The sequence below is a fragment of the Hyperolius riggenbachi genome, chromosome 2 (assembly GCF_040937935.1).
Source record: "Hyperolius riggenbachi isolate aHypRig1 chromosome 2, aHypRig1.pri, whole genome shotgun sequence".
In the NCBI taxonomy this organism is placed as follows: Eukaryota; Metazoa; Chordata; class Amphibia; order Anura; family Hyperoliidae; genus Hyperolius; species Hyperolius riggenbachi.
Genome location: NC_090647.1, coordinates 483,667,084 through 483,689,736, shown reverse-complemented (window position 1 = coordinate 483,689,736; position 22,653 = coordinate 483,667,084). Strand labels below are relative to the sequence as shown.

The 22,653-nt window shown below is 43.9% G+C and overlaps 1 protein-coding gene across 1 annotated transcript in view; it reads right to left on the bottom strand.

The window, feature by feature from the left end:
- The window catches only part of TRARG1 (trafficking regulator of GLUT4 (SLC2A4) 1), a 97,530-nt gene that overhangs the window by 5,373 nt on the left and 69,504 nt on the right, over window positions 1-22,653 (bottom strand). The window contains exon 2 of the mRNA XM_068266015.1: window positions 11,858-11,990. Coding sequence (XP_068122116.1) covers window positions 11,858-11,990 — 133 coding nt within the window. The remainder of the gene's footprint in view (window positions 1-11,857; window positions 11,991-22,653) is intronic.

The window sequence follows — 22,653 nt, the reverse complement described above, 5'->3', positions numbered from 1 at the left end:
TCTGCCCACACCATGTCATGGACATGCTCATTTTTCTGCCGTGGTCATGGATGCGCCTATTTTTGGGTGCAGTGCGCTAGTCCCCTACCACCTCCCCCCCCCCCCCAGGTTGAGCCAAGACAACTCTGATCACTGTACCTAAACTCAGACTACACTCCCCAGCTGCCTAACACTAACCCCCCTGCCTCCATAGGCAATAGTATGAGCCGCGAAATTATGCTGCCCGATAAACAGTTATGCTGCCCGATAAACAGCGGGCACTAGACGCCTGCTATTTATCGCGTGTCACAATTTAACCTTCTTTCTACTAATTATGGCTTGTACTATTGCGGAGCCATTTATCCTACGCCGTTTTTATCTGCTTCGGGGCACGGAACATGGCATATGCCCCACAGAGCTACTCGTCCAGTATCTGAGGCGGAGTTCCAGAGCAGCTGAGCAACATTGGAGAACACACAATGCAGATGTGGATTTCCAGTTATACATTGGCGCTTGTGAAACAGTCTATATTTGTATATGTGAACTAAAGCATTATCTGATTTTCCAAGAAGTCCTAAAAGCAGATGTAGAAATAGGGGTAAAAAACAAAAATATCTCCTCATTACCCCTCACCCCCCATTCAAATTGTTGGAATGACATAACTATGCAGAACTGGCTGGTCGCCTCTTTATTAACTCCCTGCTTTATAATCTTCAGTCTAGTTTTTGCCCTAATCACTCCACTGAAACAACTCTCATAAACGTTACTAATGATCTCATAACAGCTAAATCCATAGACCTCTATTCTATACTCAGAGTGCCTGCCACGAGCATTAGTTTACAGGAAGATGCCTGTCAGCCCATCCCTATCGATTTAAATAGCGCCAGAGCCTTCCGTGGCGCTGTACAACAGCATACAGCTTGTCACTTTACACTTAAAGTGAGAAGCCTGTAAGGCCATGAGACGCAAGTTACAATTCTCAAAGTAAAAAAAAAAACTGCCATTTTTCATTCTTCTGTCATAACAGGTCCACTTTACCCCTCTAATTCTGCTTTACTGTGGCTAAAAGCACTGCAGGATAGACTTGCATCTGTAAAAGTCGATGGTTCCTCTGAGGCATTTTGAGAACTATAGCGATGACATGAGAAATGAAGACAGAACAAGGCTTCTGAATCATAAATGACTAAATTATTCCTGAATTACTTTTCTGCTAGAATTGATTGATGCTCCCATATAAAGGACTAACTTTTCTTCCATGACACTGAACCAGAACTGCAGTCCGAGTCACCTTCAGTGTCTCTGCAATCAGGCAAGCTCTCAAAGCCACATTTTAGGCATAGTTTCTTATATGCATTTACATAATAATGTTATACATAAACTATGCATAATAAGAGTTTTATAAAAACCCTTCAGATTTCTGCAAAATAAAGTAAGGAAAATACTGACTGCATCAACTTACAGCGTCTCATTTCCTACTGCCTCCTCCCTCCCAGTTAGCCTGAAGCCATGAAAGGCTGCCAGTGACCAGAGAGATGTGTGTTATCACTAATCCTGATACCAATCAATAGCTTAGGCTCTCCTCTTGCTAAGAGTCTTTACCAGAGCACTCCACAAGGGATGTTTGGTAGCCAGTCCTAGTGGGTGACAGACTACTTTGCAGCCTCTATACATTTCCCTAGTGGCCCCCCATAGATTTCCCTGGAGTAAAGTGATTTACTTCCCTGGTGTCTAGTGGCATGCGCCCGCCCTATAAATTTCGCTGGTGTCTAATGACAGTGGCTCTCCCCACCCCTATAGGTTTCCCTGGTGTCTAACATCAGTTGCCCCACTTCCTCTTATGTAGATTTCCCTGGGGTCTAGCCACACTTGTCCCCCTCCCTCTCCTATAAATTTCTCTTGTGCCAGTGACTCCCCTATAGATTTCCCGGGTGTCTAGCGGGGTTAGCCCCTCTCCCTCCTCTATAGATTTCCCTAGTGGCAGTGGCTCCCCTATAGATTTCCCTGGTGTCTAATGGCAGTAGCCCCCTCCCTCCCCTATAGACTTCCCTAGTGACAGTGGCTCCTCTATAGTTTTCCCTGGTGTCTAGTGGCACTAGCCCCCACCTCTCCCCTATTGATTTCCCTAGTCGCGGTGGCTCCCCTTTAGATTTCCCTGGTGTCTAGTGGCACTAGCCCCCCCCCCCCCCCCCCACTCCATAGATTTCCCTAGGGGCAGTGGCTTCCCTATAGATTTCCCTGGTGTCTAGCCACACTTGTCCCCCTCCCTCCCCTATAGATTTCCCTTGTGCCAGTGACTCCCCTATAGATTTCCCGGATGTCTAGCGGGGTTGGCCCCCTCCCTCCTCTATAGATTTCCCTAGTGGCAGTGGCGCCCCTATTGATTTCCCTGGTGTCTAGCGGCAGTAGCCCCCCTCCCTCCCCTATAGATTTCCCTAGTGGCAGTGGCTCTCCTATAAATTTCCTGGGTGTCTATTGGGTGTCTTCCTCCTCTATAGATTTCCCTAGTGGCAGTGGCTCCCCTATAGATTTCCCTGGTGTCTAGCGGCAATATCCGCCCTCTCTCCTCTATAGATTTCCCTAGTGGCAGTGGCTCCCCTATTGATTTCCCTGGTGTCTAGCGGCAGTAGCCCCCCTCCCTCCCCTATAGATTTCCCTAGTGGCAGTGGCTCTCATATACATTTCCTGGGTGTCTAGCGGCAATATCCGGCCTCCCTCCACTATAGATTTCCATAGTGGCAGTGGCTCCCCTATAGATTTCCCGGTTGTCTAGCGACAATATCCGCCCTCCCTCCTCTATAGATTTCCCTAGTGGCAGTGGCTCCCCTATAGTTTTCCCTGGTGTCTAGCAGCAATATCCGCCCTCTCTCCTCTATAGATTTCCCTAGTGGCAGTGGCTCCCCTATTGATTTCTCTGGTGTCTAGCGGCAGTAGCGCCCCTCCCTCCCCTATAGATTTCCCTAGTGGCAGTGGCTCCCCTATAGATTTCCCGGTTGTCTAGCGGCAATATCTGCCCTCCCTCCTCTATAGATTTCCCTAGTGGCAGTGGCTCCCTTATAGATTTTCATGGTGTCTAGCGGCAGTAGCCGCCTCCCTCCCCTATATCTTCCCTAGTGGCAGTGGCTCCCCTATAGATTTCCCTGGTGTCTAGCAGCAGCAGCCCCCTCCCTCCCCTATAGACTTCCCTAGTGACAGTGGCTCCCCTGTAGATTTCCCTGGTGTCTAGTGGCACTAGTCCCCACCTCTCCCCTATTGATTTCCCTAGTGGCAGTGGCTCCCCTATAGATTTCCCTGGTGTCTAGTGGCACTAGCCCCCCCCCCCCCCATACATTTCCCTAAGGGCAGTGGCTTCCCTATAGATTTCTGTGGTGTTTAGTGGCACTAGCCCCCATAGATTTCCCTAGGGGAAGTGGCTTCCCTATAGATTTCCCTGGTGTTTATTGACACCCCATTCTGTCACTGTGCTTCCCCATCCGCAGAGTTACGGCAGTCGGCAGGTAAAGACAGACAGGAATTACAGCTCACCTCCGGGCTCCAGGTGTCAAAAACCTGAGCGGTTCTTGCCTTTTTCATGATTGCTAACTCAGTAAAGCAGTGTACCCCAACTCTGTCCTCAAGGCCCACAAACAGTGCATGTTTTGTGGAAATCCACAGAGGTAGTTAATTAGCTCTGATGAGACACTAATTACCTCACCTGTGAATGTCTGTGCTTTTCTGCAAAACATGTACTGTTGGTGGGCCTTGAGGGCAAGGTTGGTGAACTCTGCTTAACCAGCTGAGCGGTCTGGACGAGCTCAGCTCGTCCAACACCGCCAGCGGCTGCCGCTCAGGCCCTGCTGGGCCGATTTTAATGAAATAAAAAGCAGCACACGCAGCCGGCACTTTGCCAGCCGCGTGTGCTGCCTGATCGCCGCTGCAGCGCGGCGATCCGCCGCGTGCAGCGGCGAAAGAGGGTCCCCCCAGCCGCCCGAGCCCAGCGTAGCCGGAACAAACAGTTCCGGCCAGCGCTAAGGGCTGGATCGGAGGCGGCTGACGTCAGGACGTCGGCTGACGTCCATGACGTCACTCCGCTCGTCGCTATGGCGACGATATAAGCAAAACAAGGAAGGCCGCTCATTGCGGCCTTCCTTGTTTATTATGGGCGCCGGAGGCGATCGGAAGAACGCCTCCGGAGCGCCCTCTAGTGGGCTTTCATGCAGCCAACTTTCAGTTGGCTGCATGAAATAGTTTTTTTTTTATTTAAAAAAAACCCTCCCGCAACCACCCTGGCGATTTAATCAGAACGCCAGGGTGGTTAAAGGACCAGCCTTTAAAGCGTTGCTATCATATAAAATCCGGCATAGCGGGGTCTGAACCCTCTATAACAGTAATTATAGATTGACGGTCTACCTTGAAATGAATCAGAGCACTCAGTATATGATTTTATATAAAAAATTGTATTTGCTTATCATACAGCATATATACAAAATATGAACAGTTCCAAGTAGTGTTTCCTTTTGACAGTATTCCATCTCATCAAGGCTTTAGTGCCAAGCAATATTCAATCTTCTAAACATATTCAAAAAAGAATATAACAGTTGTGTTATGTAGAATAAGATCAAAAGTAGTCTCATCTGTATCAATAGCTATAACACTTGTAGTAATCTTCTTAAAGAAATAGCATAAAAAATAGCTTCTAAAAAAACTTTTTTGCTAACATCTTAACAGAACTTAATGCTGAAAAATTAATAAATTAAATCACCAGAATATTAAGCATATTACCCCTTCTCTGTCATCTCTTCAGCATATAGAACCACATGTGGGAAGGTAGCTTCTGCCTTGTGTGTCTTCTCAGGAGATTGGAAGGCTAGTGCAAACTATGAGCTTTCAGCTCCTACTTTTATAATGATTGGATGCAATATGGCTGCCTAATCTGCAATTTCCCTGAATCCCAGGTTCTGATTGGTTGAAACTTTTGTACGCCAATGCTTTATCATGTTTTGAATACCTAAGTCATAATATTATTGTTTATAAATTCCTTATTTACCTTATCTTGTGAGAATTAATGTCATTTGGAGTGTTTACAAGTTCTGACATTTGATATCAGGTCATATTTGACGTCTTTAAAGGATACCACAACCGAAGGGTTGTGGTAAAAATGATTGCAGCACTGTGTAGGTAGTAATCAGCACATACCTGCTGTTCCTCCTGCCCCCCTCCGTCTGCCGCCGTTCTCACTCTATACATGCCGGTGTGCGGCGACTTTACTGAACTTTGCCCCGGACATACTGCACCCTGTGTGCGCAGTATGTCCTTCCCCCTTCATTTCTGGCCAGCGCATAGTGCGAGGCTCAGAAGCACGCTGACTCCTCTGTGCTGCGTGTGCGCTCCATTACACTGAGCGTCACATGCTAATCATGTGACGCTTGGTGTAATGGAGCGCACACGCAGCACATAGGAGTCAGTGTGCTTTTGAGCCTCGCACTATGCGCCGGCCAGAAGTGAAGGGGGAAGGACATACTGCGCACACAGGGCGCAGTATGTCCGGGGCAAAGTTCAGTAAAGTCACCACACACCGGCATGTATAGACTGAGAACGGCGGCAGACAGAGGGAGGAACAGCAGGTATGTGCTGATTACTACCTACACAGTGCTGCAATCATTTTTATCACAACCCTTTGGTTGTGGTATCCTTTAATTAAAAGTGGACGTCACCAGCCATCTTGTCTGCTGGTTTACTTATTTGCCCCAGACATTGGGACTTTCAAACATTAAACAATGTCATTCATGACGCATTTCTATTAATGTGACCTTCTGCTAATTAGTTTGGAATGTGTCTGTCCTTTTCCAAACATAAGATTAGTCAGGTTGACACTAATACAGACCTGTAAGAGTCTTCTGCAATTTAAGGCTTATTGAAACATACAGGGCTTCTAATATACTTATTTAAATATAAAACTTATTATATTATTCTTCTTAAAACAATTAATCATAGAATATATAATTGTATATTAAAACTTAATAATGTTCTATTATGAACAAATGTAATTTCAACCGGCAGATGTCACCATTAAATCATGTAAATAACAAGCTGTATTAATAATATTAATTTTATAAGACTATGAAACCGCCAGGTGGCATAATTTTCCTAAATACGGGACAATAGAAAAAAACCTTGTAAAGTTTTATTGACATTCCAGAATTTTTTATAACACCTCCTAACCCAAACATCCATGTGGAACACATCTAAAGTGTTTTGAAACTTTTACTGGCAGAATCCAGCATTTACATGTATTTCAAAGTATTAAATTATATTATATGTAATTATAGTGTTTAACAATAATTATTTATTTCTTTAGAAGGACTGTATTGATTATTAATTTTTAGATTAATATTATGTATATGTAATAATTGAGAAAATGTATATATATGACTACTGCAGTAATGTGACTTTTAAACTTGTTTCTTTTCTTCACATACTGCGCTGTCTAACCTTGACATTTGAAAGATGGTTGTAACATAAACAAAAAATGTTTTAGCTTCTGTAACTAAAATAATCTTTTAAGTTTCACAGCCTGGAATATGCTGAGATGTCCCAGAGCAATATTTTAAAAATTACCCCAACTTTACCGTTTACCATAAAAGTTTGCATAGAACATTAAAACCTAAAACAGCTTAAAACAGCTGCCAGCTTTTCCTGCATAAATAAACGGTTAGAATTCTGACACAGGCACTGGAGGTCCAGGTCCCTTTTGTCTTCTCTACAGCACTCATTCTACTTCCTGATTCTCACATCTGGAGCTACAGCATGAGCGCATTGCAGAGAAGACAGGAGGGACCTGGACCTCCAGCGGCTGAAGCTCAGAGATGCCCCTGCACCACAGCGTCTACAACACCTGCAGCTAGTTCCAGTAAATCACGTCAAATAATATTTCTTTAGGTTTCATTCTCTCTTGTAATGTGTGCACAAACATGTTTTCTGATGCACACTGTGCACGGTAACTTGCAGTATAACGCGGATGGCGAGCCACAATACAACACAATAAGAGATTGTGTGCGTCATTTGCAAAACTGTTCCCAGACACGTTATAGCTCAATGCGTGTGAAAGCACATTGTACTAAATAACATGGACTTCATATTACCATGCAGATTACACACCATGTACAGTGTGTCAAAACTGACAGCATCGCTCATAGTGAGAATGAGCCCTTATTTTAGAAGAAGGAGCAGAGTCCGCAGAATAAGCATAACAACCAAATGGCAAAGTAAACCTTATGACTGTAGAGATTCAACTATCTAATATCCTTCCAAACCATTTTACATTGAATTTTCCATTTAAAGGGACCTTGAAGTGACATGTAACATGGAGCCATATTCACTAAATATCTGTAAAGTTGCCATGCGCAGGGTGCACACAGCAATTTTACTGTTACTCACACTAGCTATACTACACAAGTTGCACAATCAGCGTGACCCACATTACTTAAGTAACGCCTTATGCTTACAGTAAGGATAACGGTAAAATTGTTGTGAACTCCCTGCGCATGGCAATTTTACTGATGTTTAGTGAATACATCCTATGATGAGATAAACGTTTGTGCACAGTCCCAATACTACACAGAACTGGCCTTTGTTCCTTTTTTCTCACTGTAAGGGTTAAGAATCCAGGGCTCTAAGAGACAGCTGTCAAAAAGCAGTGTGTGTGTGAGAACAGGGCAGAAACAAACAGTAAATCATTCCTCTGTGAATAGTGACAGAGAAGTGAAACCTATCTACATAGTACAGCTCTGCCCACCCTCCCCCCATCGCCGACACAGTTGTTACAACAGTTTATAAACAAAGCCTGTTTTTTTCACGCAGGCTGTGCTGAGAGACCTCTGAAAAGCTTTCTAGTGTTCCTGGCTAAAAGCTCTATAGGTATGTGGGGTTTACCGAAGGACAGTTTCTTTGATAGTTGTTCTTTAAGATTTGTCTGTATAGTAAATCGCATGACTATGGGACTCAAGTAAAGCCATACTTAGGGCAAAAATGATAATTGTTTATTTCATCGGTTTACTTTCGTTTTAAGTTTATGGCAAACTCCATATTTATGAGAGAACAAAGACTTTGCTGCAGAACAACGATATACATTACAAGAATGTTAGCCAACCTTCCTGCAGTAGTTTGCCTTTTTTTCTTTGGCTCTCTATCTTCATTTCTAAGACTGTTGCCAGCTTCTTAGAGGAGGTTTTAAGCTGGGAGATTTTGCACATGATTAGTCAAGGACTGTAAAACAACAATCTGGCAGTCTGCTATCCCTTAGCTAGGCATTCTCCCTACCACATAAAGGGAACACTCACTGCAAAAAGAAAAAAAACTCCTAAGGCTTTGGCTGGGGATATTACACATTTACTTCTTGGTTCCTGAGCCAATCAAACGAGGCGAAAAGTATTTAGAGATGTGTCCAACAAAGAATAAACTGTTGTCGTGTTTGCAAGGAAGCTAATGTGAATCATTGCCTGAATGATGGCAGCTGTCCGCAGAAAAAGCAATATTTATACCGCAAAATTATATTTATACATTATACTACAAAATGGCTAGTGTATAAGTGTTATAATAAAAAAAAATAGAAATGGAGATATACTGTACTTGAAGTCTGGGGCGGGTTTTTGGAAAGGCCACAGAGGCCTAGGCCTTGGGTGGTTGCAGTTCAAGTGGGTGACAGACATGGAAGAGAGGCTGCAGCATAGGAAAAAGGGAGGCTGCAGAAGGGGAGGCTACTGTCCAAGGATGCTGTACGTGTAAGAGCTGTACATGAATGTTACACAATGGAGGAGGTGTCTGCACACTGAATGAGGAGGGGGGGAGGAGTACTGCACAAGGTGGCTGCACACTGAATGGGGGGGGGGGGGGGGTACTGCACAAGGTGGCTGCACACTGAATGGGGGGGTACTGCACAAGGTGGCTGCACACTGATTGGGGGGGGGCACTGCACAAGGTAGCTGCACACTGAATGAAGGGGTACTGCACAAGGTGGCTGCACACTGAATGAAGGGGTACTGCACAAGGTGGCTGCACACTGAAAGGGGGGGGGGGCACTGCACAAGGTGGCTGCACACTGAATGGGGGGGGGGGGCACTGCACAAGGTGGCTGCACACTGAAGGGGGGGCACTGCACAAGGTGGCTGCACACTGAATGGGGGGGGGCACTGCACAAGGTGGCTGCACACTGAATGGGGGGGTACTGCACAAGGTGGCCGCACACTGAATGGGGGGGGGGCACTGCACAAGGTGGCTGCACAATGAATGGGGGGGGGGGGGGCACTGCACAAGGTGGCTGCACACTGAATGGGGGGGGGGGGGGCACTGCACAAGGTGGCTGCACACTGAATGGGGGGGCACTGCACAAGGTGGCTGCACACTGAATGGGGGGGTACTGCACAAGGTGCACACTGAACGGGGGGGGGGGGGGCACTGCACAAGGTGGCTGCACACTGACACTGAATGGGGGGGGGGGGGGCACTGCACATGGAGGGGAATCTACAAGAAAGTTGGTCTAGGGGTAGGTAAATATACGTTTGGCCCTGCATGAAGTTCATTTTTCCCCTATATGAATTTTAAAAGAATCTGTGCTGAAAATAACATAATGAATAATTTTGCTTTTGTATTTTTTTACAATGTTCACTTAAAAATGATTTAGTCAGTGTTCACCCATTGTAAAATCTTTCCTCACTCTGATTTACATTCTGACATTTATCAAAGACGGCGACATCTTTACTGTTGCCAGGTGCATGCAGAATGTTTACTCTGTGTTCCAAATGACAGAATAAATAATACCTGGTCTCCCAGATGCTCGTGTGAGGGGGATAATTCTGCATAGCTAAACAGCCTAGGCTAAGCATCACTGGAAAGGCGGGGTTACGTATCAATATACAGCAATATATAGATCGGTGATGGCTAACCTTGGCACTCCAGCTGTGATAAAACTACAAATCCCATCATGCCCCTGCCCCCCAGAGTTATGCTTAGAGCTGTCAGAGTATTGCAATGCCTCATGGGACTTGTAGTTCCAGCACAGCTGGAGTGCCAAGGTTAGCCATCACTGAATAGATATAGGAAGTGTTTTGGATGCTGAAACCAGGATAAATAATTAATGTAAAAGTGGGTATTGTGAATAATTTGTTACATTTTACTCTGTCACTACAGTGCCTTTTTAATAGAATTGACTGATGCATGTACGTGATGCTTACATTATTAGATGGCACTGAGCAGGACCTGTCGGTGACATTTACTATTAAGCATTGATTATCTAATTATTAAGCCTTCAGCAAACTACTTAAGGGCCCGTTTTCACTCATTGCAAATTTGTATCGTGATTTTCTGTATTGCCTCTGCAACCAATGCATGTCAATGGAATAATTTCCATTGAATGCAGCTGTGCCATTGCGGTGCGATACGGCGTGCTGTGGGGAAAATAGGGATTGCACGCTGCAGATGTCTGCAGCACGCATCCGATTCCCCCTAGCAAAGAGTGACAGCCGCATCTGGACTTCCGGAAGACACTCTCAGATGTCTGTGATACAGAAAGCCAGATACAGAAAGCATCCGGCTAGTGGAAACCGGCCCTAAATCAAAACTGTATTCACCTAGCTTAGCAAAACTATCACAAGTAGTGCTAAATAAAAGTTAGCATCATGTAATAATAAATAATAAACTCCCTCTTGGAACTTGCTAGACATTACTGAGTAAAGTAAGTGTCAATGCTATTTACTCTTCCTGTTGAAGTGACAGCCATCTTGGATGCGACAACCTCCTTTTCTGGTGCCTCCTTCCTTCCCACCTATCAATGGTGATGCTGAGCTTGTCCCTGAGAGAAACTTGAGTGACAGAGCATGTCACCAACATAGTCCCTGCTGTATTTCTGACATTTTAGGGAATGGCAGAAAAATAGCACAAATGAAGCACTATGTGAATACTATTTACAAAGTGCGGACTTGATCCCCTTGGGCAACCTCGCTGGGCTGAGCTGCACAGACTTTGCTATGCTGGGGGACCGGAGAGACTATGGAGCGAGGCAAGCATGATGTCACACAGCGGGAGGACAGCGTTCATAATGCCATCGGCGGTCGCTGGGGTTGGGTGTCATGAGCCTCTGTACACACGCCTGAATATCGGCTGAGGCAGTCGCTATTGGCTGCTTCAGATGACTTTAGTTAAGCATGTGCACAGAGGCTTAAAGAGACTCTGTAACATCAAAAACATCCCCTGGGGGGTACTCACCTCGGGTGGGGGAGGCCTCCGGATCCTAATGAGGCTTCCCACGCCGTCCTCTGTCCCACGGGGGTCTCGCTGCAGCCCTTCCGAACAGCCGGCGACAGACCGGACTGTAAATTCAATATTTACCTTTGCTGGCTCCAGCAGGGGCGCTGTGGCTGCTTTCGGCTCCGAAGTAGACGGAAATACCCGATCTCAGTCGGGTCCGCTCTACTGCGCAGGCGCCGGAAACTTGCGCCTGCGCAGTAGAGCAGACTCGACGGTGATCCGGTATTTCCGCCTAGTTCGGAGCCGACAGCCGTCAGAGCGCCTGCGCAGGAGCCGGGAAGGTAAATATTGACGTCATCTTGCACGGAGGGCTGCAGCGAGACCCCTGAGGGACGGAGGACGGCGTGGGAAGCCTCATTAAGATCCGGAGGCTTCCCTGACTCGAGGTGAGTACCCCCCAGGGGACGTTTTGACGTTACAGATCTTAAGACTACAGCAAGGAGATCCATCACAGGAGTTCTAATCTGAACTGATTTGTTAAAATTCAGCTGTTCTACAAAAAAACAAAAAACAAAAAAAACAACAGGTGACATTCTCATGAACAGGTTTACTGTATTGTGTACAAGTGACAAATAGACTATAAGAGATGTATTTAGCTCACCACCAGTGAGACTGAGAACACAAAGGATAATTATGACAATTCCCAGGAAGATTGATACCACGCTGAGGAGTCTGGCCAGGCGTCCTAATCTTCGGGCTCCATCGACATCCCCCTGTTGCAAGCTGATCCGTGACTACATAGAGACCAAACAAACAAAAAATAAATACATTTGTATTAATAACTGTAACTTTTGCTTGAGAAAAGAAAATGTTGATCATTTTCATATATTTTGGATATATAAGGCTTTATTCACTAAACATTAGTAAAATGACCACATGAACACCGTGGAGGTCAGTTTTACTGGTATTCAAAGGGGTTTTGTAGCGTTTTTGAAAATTAAAGTGTTGCTTACCTGGGGCTTCTAACGCCCCCTGCAAATATCCTGTCCTGCTCCGTCACTAACTAGACGAATGTCACTGTGGCTACAAAGTTTTCTCGTACTGTGCTGTAAGCTCCCGGAGAGGGAGGATGTGCGGCCATGCAGCCGCAGTGACATTCATCTAGTTAGACAAATAATTGGACAGTGACCAGCGGGGTGGAACAGAGGATTCTTCAGGGACGGCGCGGGACAGGTTATCTGCAGGGGGCCGTTAGAAGCCCCAGGTAAGTGACACTTTTTGATTTAAAAAAAAAAAAAAAACGCTACAGAACCCCTTTCATGGACATCCGAGGTGAAAATAAACTGATGAGAAAAACAATCGTACCTATCCTCCTTCTAAAAATGACTTTTTTTTTTAGATCTTCCACAGTTTTATTTTATAGTTAAATCTAGTTTTTACTGTTTCATTATCTCTGCCCAATGACACCTTCATTGAAGTGTGCTAGAGCTCAAATCAATGAACTATTGACCCTTTTTATCTCTTTCCTGCTCTCAGAAGCCATTTACTAACAGAAAAGTGTTTTATGGCTGTAACTACTTATCAGTGAGTGTGACGCTATAGTCTGACCCGGTCCCGGCCCAGACAGAACCTGTCACTTGTATACCTGATGTTTAACTCTTTCAGGCAGAGAAAGAAAAAAAAGGAACACAGCATAGTTATTTGTGTGCTAGGCACTGTACATACACATCCGTCTCATAATGTCACTTGTCACCCCAGTTGTCTTTTAAGCAAGTGACATTATAAAGATAATGTGTGCATTGCTTGTGTAACATGTGTTATGCTACTTGCGCTATAGAAGCAAGATGCACATTACCTACATAATGTGAGTTGTGCACTGGGTGCAACGTCATTTCTGTAAATACCAGTAAACTTGCTGGGTGCTATGTGCACACAGTATCGCTACTGGCGTTCAATGAATACAAAGAGTGCAGAATTATTAGGCAAATGAGTATTTTGACCACATCATCCTCTTTATGCATGTTGTCTTACTCCAAGCTGTATAGGCTCGAAAGCCTAGTACCAATTAAGCATATTAGGTGATGTGCATCTCTGTAATGAGAAGGGGTGTGGTCTAATGACATCAACACCCTATATCAGGTGTGCATAATTATTAGGCAACTTCCTTTCTTTTGGCAAAATGGGTCAAAAGAAGGACTTGACGGGCTCAGAAAAGTAAAAAATAGTGAGATATCTTGCAGAGGGATGCAGCACTCTTAAAATTGCAAAGCTTCTGAAGCGTCATCATCGAACAATCAAGCGTTTCATTCAAAATAGTCAACAGGGTCGCAAGAAGCGTGTGGAAAAACCAAGGCGCAAAATAACTGCCCATGAACTGAGAAAAGTCAAGCGTGCAGCTGCCAAGATGCCACTTGCCACCAGTTTGGCCATATTTCAGAGCTGCAACATCACTGGAGTGCCCAAAAGCACAAGGTGTGCAATACTTAGAGACATGGCCAAGGTAAGAAAGGCTGAAAGACGACCACCACTGAACAAGACACACAAGCTGAAACGTCAAGACTGGGCCAAGAAATATCTCAAGACTGATTTTTGTAAGGTTTTATGGACTGATGATATGAGAGTTAGTCTTGATGGGCCAGATGGATGGGCCCGTGGCTGGATTGGTAAAGGGCAGAGAGCTCCAATCCAACTCAGACGCCAGCAAGGTGGAGGTGGAGTACTGGTTTGCGCTGGTATCATCAAAGATGAGCTTGTGGGGCCTTTTCTGGTTGAGGATGGAGTCAAGCTCAACTCCCAGTCCTACTGCCAGTTTCTGGAAGACACCTTCTTCAAGCAGTGGTACAGGAAGAAGTCTGCATCCTTCAAGAAAAACATGATTTTCATGCAGGACAGTGCTCCATCACACGCGTCCAAGTACTCCACAGCGTGGCTGGCAAGAAAGGATATAAAAGAAGAAAAACTAATGACATGGCCTCCTTGTTCACCAGATCTGAACCCCATTGAGAACCTGTGGTCCATCATAAAATGTGAGCTTTACAAGGAGGGAAAACAGTACACCTCTCTGAACAGTGTCTGGGAGACTGTGGTTGCTGCTGCACGCAATGTTGATGGTGAACAGATCAAAACACTGACAGAATCCATGGATGGCAGGCTTTTGAGTGTCCTTGCAAAGAAAGGTGGCTATATTGGTCACTGATTTGTTTTTGTTTTGTTTTTGAATGTCAGAAATGTATATTTGTGAATGTTGAGATGTTATATTGGTTTCACTGGTAAAAATAAATAATTGAAATGGGTATATATTTGTTTTTTGTTAAGTTGCCTAATAATTATGCAACAGTAATAGTCACCTGCACACACAGATATCCCCCTAAAATAGCTAAAACTAAAAACAAACTAAAACTACTTTCAAAAATATTCAGCTTTGATATTAATGAGTTTTTTGGGTTCATTGAGAACATGGTTGTTGTTCAATAATAAAATTATTCCTCAAAAATACAACTTGCCTAATAATTCTGCACTCCCTGTATAGCTCATATTAACTTACATAGAAAATATATTATTCTCGTCAATGGTGTAACTAGAAGTCATAAGGGGCCCCAAAACAAAATTCCCATTGGTCCCTCAGACCTGGGCACACTAGAGCAATGATGTTTTTCTCTACCCCGTGGCAACATACATTCACACGCAATGTACTGTATAACGCGCATGGACACAGAGATGGAAGTCACAAGATGATGGAGGTCAATTAAAACGGTAAAAAACACATTAAGGACTACTTTTTTTTAGATATCCCATTGGATTTATTTTATATTTAAACATTTACAAAGTAGATTGAATGTTTTTATGTTTCTGCTCAATGGCAGCCTATTAAGTGTCCCTGAGATCAAATACATAACTTATTGACCTTTCTTATCTCTCCCCTGCCTTCAGACGTTGCATTCTGCCAGGAAATCGTTTATGGCTGTAATCAGTAATGTTTACTATATTCCAAGACAGAAGCTGTTACTTGCATGCCTGAAAATTAACTTTTTCAGGCAGTAAAATAAAAAAAGATAAGTAGCCTGGTTAATAATATGTTTTGCACTGTACATAGGTAAACAGGGTGCAGAGAGGCACTATTGTCCCAATAGTGGTTATGGGTGCATGACCAGGGATGCTAAGCAACATCCGGAGCAATATCTCAAAAGTAAGACGGTTGGTCAGCTCACCAGCTTCTCAAATCAGTGAAGTTTAATCGATCACATGTCAACACGCAAGTTAACAATTGTTTCGGGGCCACAAGGGGTCCCCTTCATCAGAACAGTGCAGACAAACAATGTGATAAACATTTTGCACCAAGTATATACACCTAGTGATAAAACAGTACCACCCCCAATCATGAGATACATCCCTCCCTCATCTCTATGTAAACATTGCATTTCTGTTCCTCAGTTCAAAGATCAAAATTCCAATAAGTACATGTATGCAATAATCATAGCATAGGAAAATGAGTTACATAATATATGCATAGATATATAGGCAAGGTTACTGTAAATACCCCAATCCATATAGCACCATCACCTGTCAATAATCCATGATTTCAAATCCATTGGCTCCGTAAATCGCGCCAAACCGCCGCCTCCCGTTGTCCCAGCCGTTGTCTCGACCGGGTCTGCCTCCATAGATGGTTGCCATCGCAACCTGTTACCCAGAGCGCTTAGCGCTGTAGGCAAACCAATCCGCATTGAGCGGCCAGGAGGCCCCCCCGCCCCCTGCACGCGTCACAGATGACGCGCACCGCTCCTGCGCACTACGTCCAGCGTCCGCATTACTATGGAGACGTTGCTGTACGGGTTACGATAGCAACCCGTACACTTAATCCTAATGATCCGCGGCCGTCGGCTCCGTATGGCCACTGCACACTGAGGATTCCCCTCGCTGCTGGAAGCAGCAGAGAATACCCCTAAGTGACACATCTGTGAGGAGCAGCAATAAATTGCTGTCTTCCTCACATCAAGGCTGGACACATTCAGAATATATATGGGCCACATCCTATTATGGCACACCATATATATAATAAATGATAATAATTACCTATAGGTCCAATGGACTCACCCAAGGGGGGCAAAGCCACCCCTGTACAGTAATTATTTAAAGGAGCCAAAAGGTATGAAAAAATGTATCAAGAAATACCTGTGGAGAAAAATAATGATTTGCAATTAAGTAAACATAAGAGGGAGGGGGGGGAAGGGATAGGGACAAGGGAAAATGATGGGGAAAGGGATAAGGAAAAACAGGATCATGATCAATAATACACAACCAAACGTGCAAAAGTAAATGCATGTGTTATAAAAAACTCAACAGTGGAACCTATATCATAGTAATGGAGAAGGCACGAGTATCATGCTCCACTGGTCGATTATGTCCTGATAGTTGATCACCTGTCATCAAGATAACAGGCAAACGAATTGTACTGATTTAATCCTCTAGGGGCGACAGTGTCCAATGTATGTATCCAAAACGTCTCCTTGCGGAGCAATAATTTGTCTCGATTTCCACCTCTCCTGGGTTTTTTGACATGGTCAATGACCAGACCCCTCAGTTCGCTCACCCGGTGACCCAGCTGCACAAAATGTACCGCTACTGGTTTAGATAGATCTAATGGTTTACTTTCTCGTTCTGCTTCAATCGCTAATCGCACATCACTCCTGTGTTTTTGGAATCTAACTTTAAAAGCTCCAGTGGTCTTCCCTACATAGCCCCACCCACACGGGCATTTGAGTAGGTAAACACAATATTCAGTATTGCAGTTGTAATAGTCTTTGATGAAAAATCTCTTACCAGTACTCGGGTGCGTGAAGTGGGTACCTGTAATCAAAGAATTGCAAATATTACAATTGTAGCATCTGTAGCAACCCTTTCTATCAGAGAAAACAAATGGTTGTTTAATATATTTATCATATGGATCAGCTTGTACCAAAGTATCTCTGAGACACCTACTCGATCTGTATGAGAATAGTGGTTTCTCTTTAAGCATTGGATTCAAATTTCTGTCAGATTGTAGTATGGATATGTTTTTTTCAACTGATTTTTTAATGGTTGTAGACATGCAACTGAAATCTTGGACAAAAGGGATTGCATGCTTATCTTTTTTAGATGTTTTTCCTTCAAAGATGGCATATGCTCTCATGATTGCTTCATGTAATATCTTGTCCGGGTACCCTCTCTCTTTAAATCTCTCAGACATGATCTTAATCTCCATTCCCGCATCACCAGAGTCACTGCAAATTCTTAGCACTCTAAAAAATTGTGATATGGGTAATCCATTCATCAGATGATTAGGGTGGGCGCTATCATACAGGAGTAAGGTGTTCCTATCTGTAGGCTTTCTGTAAAGTGTAGTACTAAGTCCTACATCAGTTTTCTTCACCATCACATCGAGAAAAGGCACCGAGTGATCAGAGATCTCTGCATTAAAAATAATGCCCTCAAAAAGTGTGTTGAGATATTCAACAAATTTTGTCAATGTGTCTCTGTCGCCCCTCCATATCAAAAATACATCGTCAATGAACCTTGTCCACATACTGACGTGTTCAAGGAACATTGACGACCTAAACACACACTCCTCCTCCAGGTATCCGACAAATAAATTTGCATACGCAGGAGCAGCCGAGCTGCCCATGGCCGTTCCCCTGCATTGTCTGTACCATTTCTGTTCAAATCTAAAACAGTTACATGTCAGTATCAGTTCCATGCCTGCTATAATAAATTCTGATGGTAAAAGTTCACTGTGTTGTTTTAACAGAAAGTGTCTTACCGCTCTTAGGCCATCATCATTTGGAATGGATGTATATAGGGATCCTATATCCATGGTGCACAGAAGCATCTCACCTTCTTCCATGGTAAATCCCTTCAGTTTGGATAGAAAATGTTGTGTATCCTTTAGGTAGGCTGGTAGTGATTGAACAATTGGTTGGAGGTGGAAATCGATATATTGAGCAATGGGCTGGGTCACCGAGTCAGTACCCGAAATAATCGGGCGATACTTAAGTGGTGTGGTCCCCTTGTGCATCTTCGGCAATCCATACAGGACTGGTCTCTGAGGATGATCCGGTAGTAGAAAGTCAAATTCCTTCTCTGTGATCCACCTGAACCAACATCCCCAATCGTGAATTTAAGCCAACATACCTTGAATAAACACGAAATGGCGGTGTTATCAAAAGGATTATCGTTTTGTCCGTCACCCAGATTTGACCCCTTTGGATTTGAAGTTGACTTGTTCAAATATGAAAGATCACTGAAATTGAAACAATTTTTCTCCACCAAACCATCTACCGAGACGACAACCCACACCTCCGCATTCAAATTGAAGAGCTCATTTATTCCACCAGGAACATTCCCCAGCATTGATAGCTACATTAAAACAGTCCGTCATGATGTCCTCAAAGAGGGAGAGAATAAATCGATGAAATACAATCTCACCCGCAATGAGAGGACGGCAATAACATCATTACGGAATAACAAGAATATCATCATTAAGCCGGCGGACAAAGGGGGAGCAATTGTGGTCTTGGACTACTCCGAATATAGTAGAGGAATACGAGATATGCTGGGTGACCAGACTAGCTACAGTGAGACTCTCGGTGATCCCACATTGTCTATCCTTGGTAAACTTAAGGGACTTCTGCAATTAGCTTTATCTAACAGGTGGATCACAGAGAAGGAATTTGACTTTCTACTACCGGATCATCCTCAGAGACCAGTCCTGTATGGATTGCCGAAGATGCACAAGGGGACCACACCACTTAAGTATCGCCCGATTATTTCGGGTACTGACTCGGTGACCCAGCCCATTGCTCAATATATCGATTTCCACCTCCAACCAATTGTTCAATCACTACCAGCCTACCTAAAGGATACACAGCATTTTCTATCCAAACTGAAGGGATTTACCATGGAAGAAGGTGAGATGCTTCTGTGCACCATGGATATAGGATCCCTATATACATCCATTCCAAATGATGATGGCCTAAGAGCGGTAAGACACTTTCTGTTAAAACAACACAGTGAACTTTTACCATCAGAATTTATTATAGCAGGCATGGAACTGATACTGACATGTAACTGTTTTAGATTTGAACAGAAATGGTACAGACAATGCAGGGGAACGGCCATGGGCAGCTCGGCTGCTCCTGCGTATGCAAATTTATTTGTCGGATACCTGGAGGAGGAGTGTGTGTTTAGGTCGTCAATGTTCCTTGAACACGTCAGTATGTGGACAAGGTTCATTGACGATGTATTTTTGATATGGAGGGGCGACAGAGACACATTGACAAAATTTGTTGAATATCTCAACACACTTTTTGAGGGCATTATTTTTAATGCAGAGATCTCTGATCACTCGGTGCCTTTTCTCGATGTGATGGTGAAGAAAACTGATGTAGGACTTAGTACTACACTTTACAGAAAGCCTACAGATAGGAACACCTTACTCCTGTATGATAGCGCCCACCCTAATCATCTGATGAATGGATTACCCATATCACAATTTTTTAGAGTGCTAAGAATTTGCAGTGACTCTGGTGATGCGGGAATGGAGATTAAGATCATGTCTGAGAGATTTAAAGAGAGAGGGTACCCGGACAAGATATTACATGAAGCAATCATGAGAGCATATGCCATCTTTGAAGGAAAAACATCTAAAAAAGATAAGCATGCAATCCCTTTTGTCCAAGATTTCAGTTGCATGTCTACAACCATTAAAAAATCAGTTGAAAAAAACATATCCATACTACAATCTGACAGAAATTTGAATCCAATGCTTAAAGAGAAACCACTATTCTCATACAGATCGAGTAGGTGTCTCAGAGATACTTTGGTACAAGCTGATCCATATGATAAATATATTAAACAACCATTTGTTTTCTCTGATAGAAAGGGTTGCTACAGATGCTACAATTGTAATATTTGCAATTCTTTGATTACAGGTACCCACTTCACGCACCCGAGTACTGGTAAGAGATTTTTCATCAAAGACTATTACAACTGCAATACTGAATATTGTGTTTACCTACTCAAATGCCCGTGTGGGTGGGGCTATGTAGGGAAGACCACTGGAGCTTTTAAAGTTAGATTCCAAAAACACAGGAGTGATGTGCGATTAGCGATTGAAGCAGAACGAGAAAGTAAACCATTAGATCTATCTAAACCAGTAGCGGTACATTTTGTGCAGCTGGGTCACCGGGTGAGCGAACTGAGGGGTCTGGTCATTGACCATGTCAAAAAACCCAGGAGAGGTGGAAATCGAGACAAATTATTGCTCCGCAAGGAGACGTTTTGGATACATACATTGGACACTGTCGCCCCTAGAGGATTAAATCAGTACAATTCGTTTGCCTGTTATCTTGATGACAGGTGATCAACTATCAGGACATAATCGACCAGTGGAGCATGATACTCGTGCCTTCTCCATTACTATGATATAGGTTCCACTGTTGAGTTTTTTATAACACATGCATTTACTTTTGCACGTTTGGTTGTGTATTATTGATCATGATCCTGTTTTTCCTTATCCCTTTCCCCATCATTTTCCCTTGTCCCTATCCCTTCCCCCCCTCCCTCTTATGTTTACTTAATTGCAAATCATTATTTTTCTCCACAGGTATTTCTTGATACATTTTTTCATACCTTTTGGCTCCTTTAAATAATTACTGTACAGGGGTGGCTTTGCCCCCCTTGGGTGAGTCCATTGGACCTATAGGTAATTATTATCATTTATTATATATATGGTGTGCCATAATAGGATGTGGCCCATATATATTCTGAATGTGTCCAGCCTTGATGTGAGGAAGACAGCAATTTATTGCTGCTCCTCACAGATGTGTCACTTAGGGGTATTCTCTGCTGCTTCCAGCAGCGAGGGGAATCCTCAGTGCGCAGTGGCCATACGGAGCCGACGGCCGCGGATCATTAGGATTAAGTGTACGGGTTGCTATCGTAACCCGTACAGCAACGTCTCCATAGTAATGCGGACGCTGGACGTAGTGCGCAGGAGCGGTGCGCGTCATCTGTGACGCGTGCAGGGGGCGGGGGGGCCTCCTGGCCGCTCAATGCGGATTGGTTTGCCTACAGCGCTAAGCGCTCTGGGTAACAGGTTGCGATGGCAACCATCTATGGAGGCAGACCCGGTCGAGACAACGGCTGGGACAACGGGAGGCGGCGGTTTGGCGCGATTTACGGAGCCAATGGATTTGAAATCATGGATTATTGACAGGTGATGGTGCTATATGGATTGGGGTATTTACAGTAACCTTGCCTATATATCTATGCATATATTATGTAACTCATTTTCCTATGCTATGATTATTGCATACATGTACTTATTGGAATTTTGATCTTTGAACTGAGGAACAGAAATGCAATGTTTACATAGAGATGAGGGAGGGATGTATCTCATGATTGGGGGTGGTACTGTTTTATCACTAGGTGTATATACTTGGTGCAAAATGTTTATCACATTGTTTGTCTGCACTGTTCTGATGAAGGGGACCCCTTGTGGCCCCGAAACAATTGTTAACTTGCGTGTTGACATGTGATCGATTAAACTTCACTGATTTGAGAAGCTGGTGTGCTGACCAACCGTCTTACTTTTGAGATATTGCACTGTACATACTCATATTTATGTCATCATGCCACCTCGGGTACACTTTAAGTGTTTTATTTATTGTACTTGCTACCCACTAGATTGTAAGCTCTTCTGTAAAGGTTTTTATATCTTGAATACCCTGATACAGTATTGTTATCAGTACATGTATACATGTATTTGCTAGCATAAGAAGCTGTGAGAGAAGCTATCCATCAAAGAAAAATGGGTGGATGACAGGAAGTAGAGAGGAGAGGTATTTGCACATGCTCACTGCTTAGCTGGTAGGAGCTACGGCCCATGGAGTGCAGAGGTGTGACCACATTTGGGCCTTTTTTTTAACCAGTGGGCCAACCTAAAGCTAAGTACTCATGTGAAGACTGATCTGATGAACGAAGTTTAGACAATCTTTATACTAAAGATCTTTACCGATGGGATGTTGAGAACAGCAATAGACTGCAAGAAGATTACCAATGTAATGGGATCGTTAAACGAAGAAGGGTGCAGGTGGAAAGATTGTTTAAAGATCTGTACAGAAGGTAATGTTCAACGAACTGATCCGTCATGGTGGCCCTTAAAAATGTACAAGCACACCAAATACCTCCCATAATAGGTAAATTAAAAAACGTAACGAAGTTAATGGTGGCTCGGCAACCCCCACACCTACACCCCTTCCCCCTTACCCTCACACTAACACTTCTCTCTACTCCCCCTCCCTGTCTTCACCACATCTTCTCTCCCGCCTAATGGTCTCTACTCCACCAGGCCCATAATGTGGAATATAGTAAAAACTTACATATACGCAGTTTTACCTACAGTGCAGCCCATGGAATCTC